This window comes from Elephantulus edwardii, unplaced genomic scaffold (genome assembly GCF_000299155.1).
Source record: "Elephantulus edwardii isolate Elephantulus edwardi_28Jun2011 unplaced genomic scaffold, EleEdw1.0 scaffold00095, whole genome shotgun sequence".
Taxonomy (NCBI): Eukaryota; Metazoa; Chordata; class Mammalia; order Macroscelidea; family Macroscelididae; genus Elephantulus; species Elephantulus edwardii.
In genome coordinates, this window is record NW_006399845.1 from 4584498 (window position 1) to 4597595 (window position 13098).

At 35.6% G+C, this 13098-nt stretch overlaps 1 protein-coding gene across 1 annotated transcript in view; it reads left to right on the forward strand.

Moving 5' to 3' along the window:
• Window positions 1-8320, forward strand: part of LOC102873657 (protein YIPF5-like) — a 24500-nt gene extending 16180 nt beyond the window's left edge. Inside the window, exons 2-5 of the mRNA XM_006891111.1 lie at window positions 2876-3048; window positions 4262-4407; window positions 6118-6299; window positions 7760-8320. Coding sequence (XP_006891173.1) covers window positions 2876-3048; window positions 4262-4407; window positions 6118-6299; window positions 7760-7922 — 664 coding nt within the window. The 3' untranslated portion in view covers window positions 7923-8320. The remainder of the gene's footprint in view (window positions 1-2875; window positions 3049-4261; window positions 4408-6117; window positions 6300-7759) is intronic.
• The last annotated feature ends 4778 nt before the right edge of the window (window positions 8321-13098 follow it).

The following is a 13098-nucleotide window of genomic DNA, read 5'->3' on the forward strand; positions in this document are numbered from 1 at the left end:
GGAGGCAAGCTATTATGGAAGTGGATGCCACTCCTCCTTCCAAGCTTGTTTTAATCGGGGAGTTGCACCCCACTCTCTGTCTGCATTGTGTAGCCAACCATTAATGCATTTGACACATCAGTGTCACAGTGTTCAGCCTCTCAGCAATCAAAAGTGACCGCGGTATGGCAACTTGTACACCAGGGCTATACGACCTAGGGGAATGTCTGAACAAAACAATGAAAGACAGGCCCAAGGGCCGCAGATTAAAAGTCACCCACCTTTGGCTTGGTAGCATTGCTTTCTGTCCACTGGGCCAGCTGATCTCTCTCTCTCTGTGTTGATATTATTGTTGTTAAGTGCCGTCGAGTCGCAGGCGACTCATAATGACCCTAAGTAGTCCTTAGAACAGAGCAGGGAAACACTTCATGGTTCAAAATCAGGGAAAGGAATGTGTCGGGGATGCATCCTGTCCCCGTATCTTTTCAGTCTGTATAAAGAACAGATAGATAATTCGGGAAGCAGGGCTTTATGAGGAGGAGTGTGGCATCAAGATTGGAGAAAGACTCATCAACAGCCTACGATACACAGATGACACAACCTGGCTTGCTGAAACTGAGGAAGACCTGAAGTGCTTGCTGCAGAAGGTCAAAGACTGTAATCATCAATATAGATTGAAGCTCAGTATCAGGAAGACAGAAGTTCTCACCACTGAGCCAGTTGGCAGCACCATGATAGATGAAGAAGAGATTGAGGTTGCTAGCAATTACAGCTTGCTGGGCTCCACAATCAACACGCTTAACACCAGCAATCAGGTAATCAAAAGATGAATTACATTGGGAAAATCTGCTGTCATGGATCTCTCCACAGTGCTGAAAAGCAACTGTGTTAGTCTAGAGACAAAGGTGCTCCTAATACAGGCCATGGTCTTCTCAATTACTTGTTATGCTTCAGAGAGGTGAATAATGACTAAGGATGACAGAAGAAGAATAGATGCCTTCGAGTTGTGGTGCTGGAGAAGAGTCTTGGACATACCGTGAACTGTCAAGAAAATAGATTGGTCTCTCTTGGAGAGGGTAAAACCAAGTCTCCTTGGAGGCTAGGATTTTTTTTCTGTTTTTAATTTTATTTTATTAATTTTAATGAATATTTACAGAGATTAAGAGGCTTCATCTCACATACTTTGGACACATAGCCAGGAGAGACCAGTCCTTGGAGACGACATAATGCTTAGAAGGGTGCAGGGACAGCACAGGAGAAGAAAACCCCGGATGAGTTGGATTGATACAGTACCTGGGGCAATGGGGGTCAGCAAAACCTTGGGGAAGGGCTTTATGTTTAAAAGTTGGTTGTTATTATATTTTTGGAGGAATATTCTAAGTAGTACAGCACTCTTCTGTCAGAATGTTATACTGAGGTAACCTGTGTTTGCTGTGATGCTGAATCTTGGGCCATTGGGGTGTCAAATGCATTAACAGTTACCCATGATGAACAGTGTTTTGTGGAACTCCCAGTTTAAGACAGATTTGGAATCAGGTATGGCATCCACCTCCTAAAAACATGCCTCTGGAAACTGTATGAGCTTTGATATAATATAGATAGTTATATAAAGGCTTCAAGCAATTTAAAGGTTCATAGGATTGCTATGAGTCTTGCTTAACTCGATGGCAATCAACAACAACATAGTAATCTCTTATATAGCCATTTCATAATACGTTTATTAATAACTATTTGTATTCTTTTCATTTTCTATTAAAATGAATTAAGTGAATTCTGTATTCTGTTCAGAAAAATACTACTTAGTTTGCATTGGATTAGTTTAGAAAGTCTTGAAAAGCACATTGGAATCTCTGATTGAAAGTTTATTATTGCTTTGATTGACTTGTAGTTGAAAGTGCCTAATAAAGATTATATTTAATTTTAAAGTCTCAAGTAATGCTAATATAGGTTATTTGATTTTTATATTTTTTTGAAAGGGAGTATCTTTAAGAGGTTATTTAACTGATGGATTGTTAAGCTTTCAATTTTCAGGTGTTCATTAAAAGAATCATTTTATTCTTCTGCTTTTTAATATACAATATTTCTATTCCATTAATTCCATCAGTTTAGATTAGTCTTATCTTTACAGAGTAGTATGGAGTATAAATTTTAAAGGTATATCTTCATTTTCTTCTATTCTCACTGTCATCATTAAAATAACCATTTTTACTACAAGGACATTTTCCCTCTAAAATGCCCCGTTTGCTGTAACAGCAGGTCAAGTGATTCAGGTAAGCAACTATACAACTACTATAAAAAATTAAAAATGTTAGCAAAATATAAGTGGTTGTACATAGGGTCACTGTGAGTCGCAAGCGACTTGATGGCACATAACAACAACAACAATGATACTGCGGGTTTGTTTTTTTTTTTTTATTCTGGCTTTCACAGAGAATAAAGTAGAATGATTGTACATTCAATACAGATGTAAACTGCAGTGGAAAAATGACATAATGTATGGTACAGTGTTTGTCATCCTCGTATTCCTAGCTTTCATTGTACAGCTTATCATCAATATGCTCACTTAGGAGGAAAAATAAACAAGATTGTTATTTACTTGTTGGCTTCCCCTAATGTGTTCTCATTGAGTAGTTTGTAAAATGCTTAGGTGGTACATATGTGAATTTTTAGCGTCATTGGTCAGATTCTTTATGAAAACAGCATGTTATATAGATAATCACCCTGATTTTAGTAATCATTTCATCTTCTCTTTATAAAACTGGCAAAACCACGTGCTCTAGGAATTTCATGAATAAGATTTCCTGGCTGCCAGAATGAAAGTTAGAGATTATTTTCTGTTCTCAAGGTGCAAAGATAGAAGGTAGTTCTAATTAATGTAACTTCTTTTGATTTGCAGACAGTATGGTGGCTATGACTACTCGCAACAAGGCCGGTTTGTACCTCCAGACATGATGCAACCACAGCAACCATACACTGGGCAGATTTTCCAGCCAACCCAGACATATACCTCGACTACACCTCAGTCATACTATGGAAACAACTTTGAGGACGAGCCACCTTTATTAGAAGGTTGAACTAGTTAGTTGCTCTGTTATATAGCACTCTATAGTATTTAGATTGACAATGAAAACTATATATAACTTTCTTTAGAGGAATAATCTTGTATAAAAGAATTTTACTATTAAGTGGCCCATTTTGAACAATATGCATGAACCACATTGAACCACAGGGGATTTAAATTTTGATAAATAAAAAACCCCCAAACCTGTTGTCATTGATTTGGGTAATAGTGATCCTGTAGAATACAGTAGAACTGCCCCATAGAGTTCCTAAAGCTGTAAATCTTAGAAGCAGACTGCTACATCTTGTTCTCAAACATTGGTTCGTGGGTTTAAATTTCTAGGTTAGCACTTTACCACTATACTACCAGATTTTTTAGAATTTTAATTCATAAAAAACTCATCACTGTGGAGATTAAGCCTACTCATAGCTGACTTTAATGAGTTTCTGAGACTGTAAATCAACAAAAGAATAGATTGCCCATCTTTCTCTTTCAGAGCTTGTCTTGGGTTCAAACTGCTAGCAGTATGGCATTTCAGGCCATACATACTATAAAATGATAATATGTTAATATAATTCTATTGTTGTAAGCATAGAATTTTATTTTAAATTGCAGATTAGCTTCTACTGATTAAGAAACTGAAAGAAAATACCATGTCATTGATTCACTGTACATAGAAATCAGCAGAACTAGTGACATTGCTAATAAGTATAGTAGTTTTCACATTGTATCCTAGTAAACTGGAAAATTTTGGACCCATTAACCCTTTGAAAGCATAATGAAATCTATGGATAAATACTTAGAAAAATGCATATATGTGCTTGGAGATAGGATATGTATGCAATTCATGGGACCACTTAGTGCTTCTTAATCTGTTTAAGGGGGAAAAGAAAAAAAAACCCCAGAAACAACCAAACCCTCTTGCTATTAGCCCTGTGCCTATATTTTTTGCTATGCCTTCAGGGCTGAGAAATGTGTTCGATTTCTGTTTCATCATATATCTATGCCCTTTCTCCCACCAATCCTGAGATTGTATATCTGTACAATAAACTAGTACCAGTGAAAACTGGTATCAGGGACTTAACCAAGTATCTTCTGCAATTACTTTATTTACTTTCGGTGCTAATGGTCTCATTATATTTCTTGCTGCAATATAGATTATGACAAAAGTAAAAGTATGTTACAAATCCTCATGGATTTCTGTCTTCTCTATCCCCTTAGAGTTAGGTATCAATTTTGATCACATCTGGCAGAAAACACTTACGGTCTTACATCCACTAAAAGTAGCAGATGGCAGTATCATGAATGAGACCGATTTGGCAGGACCAATGGTTTTTTGCCTTGCATTTGGAGCCACTTTATTACTGGTAAGACTTTCATTTCAACTCTTGGGGTCTTTGTATATTTCACCAAAAGCCATTTTGTTACTTGGTATACCACAAGTTTCAAATGATATCCAGTGCTTCCATTTACAGCTATCCATTGCTTTTCCATTCTTAGTCAACAGCAGATATAGAAATAATTTATTCTTCCAGCAAGTGAACCTATTATGTATATGCTTTTGTTATGTACCACTCGTGGCTGACCCTCCAGAAGGTTTTAAGAGACAATTAATTGCACTAGAGGAGAGTACCCATCTTTCTGTCACAGAGCAGCTGGTGGATTCGAACTACTTTTCTTTGGAATGGCAGTGCAATTCCTTACCACTAGGCCACCAGAATAAGAAAAAATAATAATGTGTGACATGAATCTCTTATCAGAATTTCTCACTTCTTTTTAACCTACTGGTAGTTAGTTATTGTTGCAGTTATGAATTGTGGACCCCCACATGTTTTTTTGAAGTAGTAATGATTATTTTCCTATGTATTATTTTAATTTTCCATTAACTAAATCATTACAAGGCTAAAAGTTAAGTCTTTCTCCCCAGAATATTAAAATATGTCTTCAACTGGTAGATTTTTTCCTTTTAAAAAAAGAATTGTTAATACTTATCTATTAATTAAAAGAAATAAATAAGGACAGAAGATAGAATTTTTTAATAAGAAAAATGAAATTATTCCATTGCTCCTATTTCTGCCTTTGAACTTATGTTTTAATCTTTCAGCTCCCTCTTGTACACAGTTTCCTAGACTACCAACCAAACAGGTCTGCATTTGGAAATAAGAAAATTTCTATGCAAATATTTTTAAAAGATTGAAGCACTATTCAGTTGGAATTCTTGATGAGTATTATGAGTGAATTCATCAGTGATTTCAGCTTATTATTTTAAAATTAATTGCTCTTAATACACAGTGTCCAACTAAAATATTTCTACACTTGACATCTGTATTTCATGTGACAGAAATATGACAACTTTTTGAAGGCTTCTCTGTAGACTAGTTTTAGTAATAGTATGGCCTGAGTATAATGTTTTATGTTTCTTTATTCCAAGAAGTGTATCTTAATTTAGACTAAATTAGTTCCAGCCTTTATGGAGTCCTGTGATTTGTCAGTAATGTCTCTGAAAAGGAGAATTAATGTTTATTTGTGGGGGTTTGGTGTTCCTTTGACTTTTTTATTTTTTATTTTTTTTTTATAGTCAGCTATATAAATCACCAATTTGACAAAATAATGTTCCTCTTGCCTGGTTATTAATCAGTTTTGTCCTCTCTTCTGCTACAAAATCCCAGGTAAAAGCTTACCTAGCCTCCTTTCTTCTAGTTCCTTTAACATCTCTATAAAATGGATCAAGAAATGATTTCCACTGTTTAAAAGTTGACAGCTCTTTCTGCAAATAAGTATGAATTCTTTAGGTCCTTTCAAGTGAAATTAACCGTGCAATCAGCCACAGTTCTAGAAATCTGCTACTGTAGGTGATTGTGCCATTATAAAAATACACATGTTGGGAGGTGATTCTTTAAACTTCTTAAGACCATATAAGCCAATTATTCAGTCTTTTATTTCATCACATAGACTGTAAGTATCTTGATTCTAAATAGGTGCTTGTTAATTATTTATTTTCTACAGTGTCATTTTACATGAAATAATGCCAGATATGTTGTTTACTCTTTAACTTGTATTTCTTTCTTTACTTGTAGGCTGGCAAAATCCAGTTTGGCTATGTATATGGAATCAGTGCAATTGGTTGCCTGGGAATGTTTTGTTTGTTGAACTTAATGAGTATGACAGGTGTTTCATTTGGTTGTGTGGCAAGTGTCCTTGGATACTGTCTTCTTCCTATGATCCTGCTTTCCAGCTTTGCAGTAATATTTTCTTTGCAGTAAGTACTAGTCTTTATTTTGAGGGTTGATTTACCAGATCTCAATAATATGCTTCACTTCACTCTCAATATGAGATAAATGATTTAAGAAATTCCAGAAAACATAGTGCCTCCAGTAGGTGAGGATTATGCTAGGTATTTTTGGGTAAAATACAGTGGGAAGGGAGAGCCTCATGGGTTAGTCCTTAGAGAGTTTTGCTGTTATCCCAACGGTGGTACTTTTGGCAGTTTGAATCCCACCAATGATTCTCCTTCTATGGGATTTACAGTCTCCAAAAACTTGCCAGTGGGTCATCTATGACTCACTTCTGGCTTAATGGTAATGAGAACGCTTGAGTGAATGAGAACAAATATAAAAATCTTTCATTCCATCTCTTTCTGTCTGTGATACACAGACATTTTATATTGATGATATGTCACTAATTGTGTGTTTATTTACTACTGCCAAGCAGTAATGAATTAAAAACATTGATGACTGTTGCTAATTTAAATATTACATGGAAAAGATCAAGGTATTAGGCTATTAAAGTTTATTTGAGCCATCAAATGTTAGCATGAATTAAAAAAAATAAAATATGAATAAAAGTATGAATAAAAAGTAAATATTTGACAGCTTTTTAACTGCTTTGGAAAGAGTGGTTTTTGGCTGGAGGCTGTGCACATTTTTAAATAAGGTTAGATGAAAAGTAAAGGTGTGATTTTTTCTTTTAACTGATAGAAGCTTCTCCGTGTGCCTAGTGTGCAAATTCTCTCAACAGTTCAAGCTCCTCCTTGTGGCTAGCTTCAGATACTACAGTCTGGTTTTGTTACATGGGTGAGGAGTCCATTCCAACCCATAGGTTCAGAAGAAGAGCATACTTCAAGTATTTGATACTAGAAATTAGATTAATTCATAGCTTCATAGGATTCCTACCTTCAGTAGAAATGTTTTGGATTTTTAGTGTGTATAAGCTGGTTCTTTCTGCACATTTGTTGAGACTTGGTGTTTCTATAATTAGATTATACAGAGGAATCAGTTTCCAACTAAAACAGCTGAGAGCAATTTGGCCTCTCAGTGCATCTGACAGTGTCTGAACATAATTTTTTTGGTCACAATTGAAGAAGAATTATTAACGTCTAGTAAGTAGAGGCCAGAGATGCTGATAAACATCCTAACCATGCACAAAATAGAACCACAGCAAAGATTTTTTTAGTATAAAGGTGAAGAGTGTCAGTGTTGAAAAATTCTATACCAGAAGGAGTGAGATAAAATTAAAAATTAACTTATTAATCATACGGTGTAATTATCAACTTTGGTTTTGCTGTGTGGTACACTAAGCACTTGAAAAATACCTTGATGGTTATTACAGTGACTACATGTAAATTTTAAAATGCTTTTATTTTGGATAAGTTATCATTAGGAGGTTTCATAACAAGTGTTATACCTTTTTTTATTTCTTTTCTTTCTTTGTTGGCTACAGAGGAATGATAGGAATCATTCTCACTGCTGGAATTATTGGATGGTGTAGTTTTTCTGCTTCCAAAATTTTCATTTCTGCATTAGCCATGGAAGGACAGCAACTTCTAGTAGCATATCCTTGTGCTTTGTTATATGGAGTCTTTGCTCTAATTTCCATCTTTTGAACTGAATTTATCACGGATACGGACATCAGTGGGCCAAACTCACAAATAGTATCTTGAACTCTCAAGTTGGATCAGCAAACTGCGACATCACCACTCTCGTGCAGATTTAACATTCGACCATTGGATCGATGGAAGTAAACATATATCATTGGTTCATTTGTATAGAACTTTTGAATACATTATTGGGTTTATCAGCAGTGTGACTAGCTTTAAGTGTTCATGCTTATACAAATACGATGTGCTATTTCTTTAATATTTCTGCTGCCTTTAGAAAAACAGGTTTTTTTTTCTTGTCAACTATATTATGTTTTTGATAGCTTTTTATCAGCTGTGGGAGACTGACCACAGAGGTCTTGTAATCTTTCTTAAATCCCATCCTATAATAAAGGCGACAAAAGGTTTACTGCAGAAGTTTCCCCAGTACTTAGAAAAGAAAAAAAAATTGCCTGTTTGCTCTCAAAACAGGTATGCCATGTGCAAATAAATGATCCCAGTGTGGAGTTTTATGGTTTGCACTTCAAGACATTTCTTTAAATTATTTCATGACATTTCTGCTTAAATTCAGAGATATAAGAGGTTCACAATCTACCTAATTATAGACTGATATGAGAATGCCTATTTAGATGTTAACATTACCATGGTGACCTGGACTGGCTCAATAATTGGGTCTCCACATTTTTCAAGATAAAATAATTAACTTTTTGGGAGAACAATATTGAAAATGTTGGAATTACCAGTATTGCAGTTATCAATGTAAAGTCTATTTGATGTTTATTAATTAAAATTTTCCCACTTAATTTTAACGTGTTGTTGAATTTAATTTTGCTAAACCATAATTTTCTGTGTCTTTGTCTTGAGTCTGTTGTGGGCTTGCATTCCTAATATTCTGTGAGCTTTAAGAGGTGATGTTACCTGTTATTGAATCAGAAGGGGGAAAAAAATCACATGAGGAACTGTTTACTTTCAATTAAAATATTATTTCCTTGTACTAAATTTATTTGGTTTGTATTGTCATGCTGTCGGACCAGAGTATATAATGTAATCCTGTATATTAATCATTGTCTTTATCTGGAAAAATTCTACTGATTTTTTTTTCTTTTTTATAAACCTCAGTTGTAGTTAGTTATGAGTGATGAAAGGCAAGGAGAGTATTGCCATTTTTCCTTTTTTTTTTAAAGAAGAGAAATGTGTAACAAAATAAGAATGGCCAATCACTTATCATTAAATCTACTTCTCAAACACAAAAGAAAGATCTAGAAAACATTTTTACAAGGAGATTATAATTTCTAATCTCTGTTTTCACATAGAAATTATTTTATTTATTAATATTTAGTCTTTTGGAAGAATACACTGATTATGTTTAGAATGTATTGTCAGGCTTACCAGACTGCTTTGTTATTGTGAGGTGCTGTCCAGTCAGGTCGGCTTCATACAGACCCAGTGCACAACATAATGAAACATTGCCTGATCTTGGACCATTTCTCTGTTGATGCTGTGCTTTCAGTCCATTGTTGTCACTTTATCAATCTATCTAATTGAGAGTCTTAATAATTTTTTGCTGATCTTATATTTTAAACCAAGTAAGATGTCTTTCTCCAGGGACTGGTCCTTTGTGCTAACTTGCCCAAAGAATTTGAGATAAAGTTTCACCCAATTTGTCGCTAAGTAATATTCTGGTCTGCTTCTTCCAGACAGATTGTTTGTTCTTTTCACAGTCCATGGGATATATATTCAGGATTTTTATTTTATTTTCTTTAACATTATGTGTACTTTTGAAATCAATTTATAAATACAACCACAATTCTTGTTGTGATAAGTGTAGTGATTTAAAAAGCTTGCTGTTGAGTCAAAACTGATTCATAGCTGATTCTCATATGGGTTTTCAGAGGCTGTAAACCACATAGGAAGAGATTGCCCATCTTTCTTCCACACAACAGATTAAAACCTCTCCCTTTTGAGTTGGCAGTACAACTTCCTACCCACTAGACCATACTATAATGATTAAGTTCTATTAGTACTCATTTTTCCCTAATGAGTAAATGGTTAAAAAAGTTTTGAGAATGTAATTTTCCTTCTGTAGTATTGAAACTATTATTTTCAGTCAGATTGCCAAGTGGATAAAATTTTGTTATTTTGCTCAATATTTTTTTCATTCAAGTCATAATTGATAAAATTGGCAAAAATTATAGTTATTTTTAATGTAAATTCAAAATAATAGATCTAAAACTGTATTTGTTGTTGTGCATTGAGTTGCTTGCAACTCACAGTGACCCTATGTACAATAGCTCTGAACTCTGCTCTATCCTGAGCCAGTCTCACTGTCTCCAACACACCTACCCCCATTACTCTGATTACTGTGTCAATCCATCTCATCTGAGGTCTTCCTCTCCTGTGCTGTTTCTCCACCCTTTCCAAGCATGATGTCTTTCTCAAAGGACTGATCTTCCTGGCCATGTGCCCAGAGTGTATGAGATAGAGCTTCAAAATCCTTGCCTCCAAACCAGCAGCCTGTTTTCACCCTTTTCAGTACAGCTCTGTTCTCTTGGGAGTCCATGGTATGTTCAGTACTCTTTTCCAGCACCACACTCAAAGGCATCTATTCTTTCATCATCCTTAGTCATTGTCCAGTTCTCTAATGTATAACAAGTAATTGCAAAGACCATGGCTTCAATCAGGCATACCTTAGTCTTTAGACTGACATCACTGCTCCTCAGTATTCTAGAGAGGTCCCTGGCAGCAGTCTTTCCCTGTACAATTAATCCTTTGATTTCCTGGCTGTTGGTACCAAGAGTTGATTGTGGAGCCAGGAAAGCTAGAGCTGTTAACAATCTCCATCTCTCATGATCCAGCCAATTGGCCCATTGGTGAGAATCTTTGTTTTCTTGATATTACACATCAATCCATATTGCAGACTACAGTCTTTGACCATCTACAGCAAATACTTTTAGGTCTTCCTCAGTATCAACAGGTGAGGTGGTGTAATTTGGTTAGCACAGGTTGTTGATGGGTCTTCCTCCAATTCTGATGCTCCATTTCACCTCTTAAAGTCCAGCCTCCCAAATGATCTGTGCCACATATAAGTTGAAAAGTTAATGGTGATAGGGTGCATCCCTGCCATACAACTTTTCTGATCTTGAACCTCTATTCTGAGGACTGCTTTTTGGTCCAAGTATGGGTTTCCCATAAGCACAATTAAGTGTTCTAAGATTCCTGTTAAGGTTAGTCAATTTGTTGGGATCCGCAAAATCTAATCCCTTTACATAGTCAATGAAACACAGACATTCCTCTGGTACTCTGCTTTCATCTAAGATCCATCTGACAAGGACTTTAAAGTCCATAGTGCCACAGCCTCTTCTAAACTCCACTTGCACATCTGGCAGTTCTTTGTCAATATACTGTTCAAATCATTTTTGGATAGTGTTCAGTAGGTTCTTGCTTGTGTGGGATGTTACTCATATTGTTAGATAATTTCCACTCTTGTCAGATCACCTTTTTTTTTTTGAATGGGAGTAAACATGGATCTCTTCGTCAGTTGGCCAGGTGGTTTTCCTCCAGATTTCTTGGCACAACCTAGTGAGCATGTCTTTTGGTTAAAATGGGTCAGTTGGTATTCCATCTATACTTGGGGCCTTATTTTTTGCCAATTCCTTCAAAACAGTTTCAACTTCTTCCATCACCATTGCCTCTTGATCATATGCTGTTTCATGAAATTCTATGTCAACTAATTGTTTTTTCTACAATGACTTTGTGTACTTTTCCCATCTCAATGCTTACTAGATCATTGAACGCCCATAGCATCCTTAAGTATTGTGACTGACAACTTGAATTTGTTCTTCAGTTACTTCAGATTAAGAAATGTCAAGTGAGTTCATCCCTTTTAATTTTCCAACTATAGCTCATTGCATATTTCATTATAATACTTTTTGTTTTGTCTTTCCAAGCTGCTCTTTGAAATCTTTTATTCAGCTCCCTAACTTCTTGATCTCTTCTCTTCCCTCTGCTTTGACTTCTTGATGCTCTAGTGCAATATTCAGAGTCTTTTCTGACATCCATCTTAGTCTTCTTCCTCTCTAGTGACCTTTTACTTTCTTTGTGGATGACATTCTATTATTATACTAGTTTATTTACAAAATTTGAATACATTGTTTTTCATGCCAGTTCTTTCCCATTTCCCTAAACCCTCCTCCAAATTGTGCAGCCTGATGATTAATACCACCCTACCCCACCCCACCCCATACGTCCTCACCCCTCTGCTTCCACCCCCCCCCCTTGGATCCTCATACTCATTCTACAATAATGGTTTTATACAGTATTTATCCTTGTGGAACTGAGTTAGTCCACTCAGCATAACATAATACTTTCCAGTTCCTCCCAAATTAGGTAATAATTTACAAAATTATTGCTCCTGTGTGCTCTATAGTATTCTGTTGAGTGAATGCACCATAATTTCTCAATCCATTCTGTTGTGTTTGGACATCTGGACTGTTTTCTTGGTGTATATCAATGGAATAGCTAGGTCACATGGAATTTCTCTCTGCAGCTTTTTGAGGAAGCACTAAACTGCTTTCCAGAGTGTTTGTACCATTGTACAAATCCCACTAAAAATGTTTGAGTTCCTATCTTGCCAAATCATCTCCAACATTTATTACTTGCTGCCCATTAAACTTTGCACTTTTGATTTGCATCCCTCTTACCGCCATTGATTTTGAATATTTCTTCATGTGTCTCTTAGCCTTTCAAATATCTTCTGTGAAAATTCCATTTCTTTTGCCCATTTTGTAATTGGGTTATCAGCCTTTTTCTTATAGAGGCCTGGAACTATTCTGTAAACTCATCATGAGGTTCTTGTCTGAGTTGGTACTGCCAAATAATTGTTCCTAGTCACTAGATTTTCTTTTTACCCTGTTGGAAAAAGGTTTTGATGTGCATAGGGATCTTCAAGACCCAATAAAAGACCTAAAGAAATGGAAAAATTTGCCCTGTTCATGTATAGGAAGACTCAATATTTGTGAAAATGACAATTGCACAATCTACATGTTCAGTGCAATCCCAATCCAGATACCAAGTTCATTTTTCAAGGAAATTGAAAGGGAAATTGTTACGTTCATCTGGAGAGGCAAGAGACCCCAAATAAGCTAAACTTTTCTGAGAAACAAAAATGAAGTGGGAGGCATAG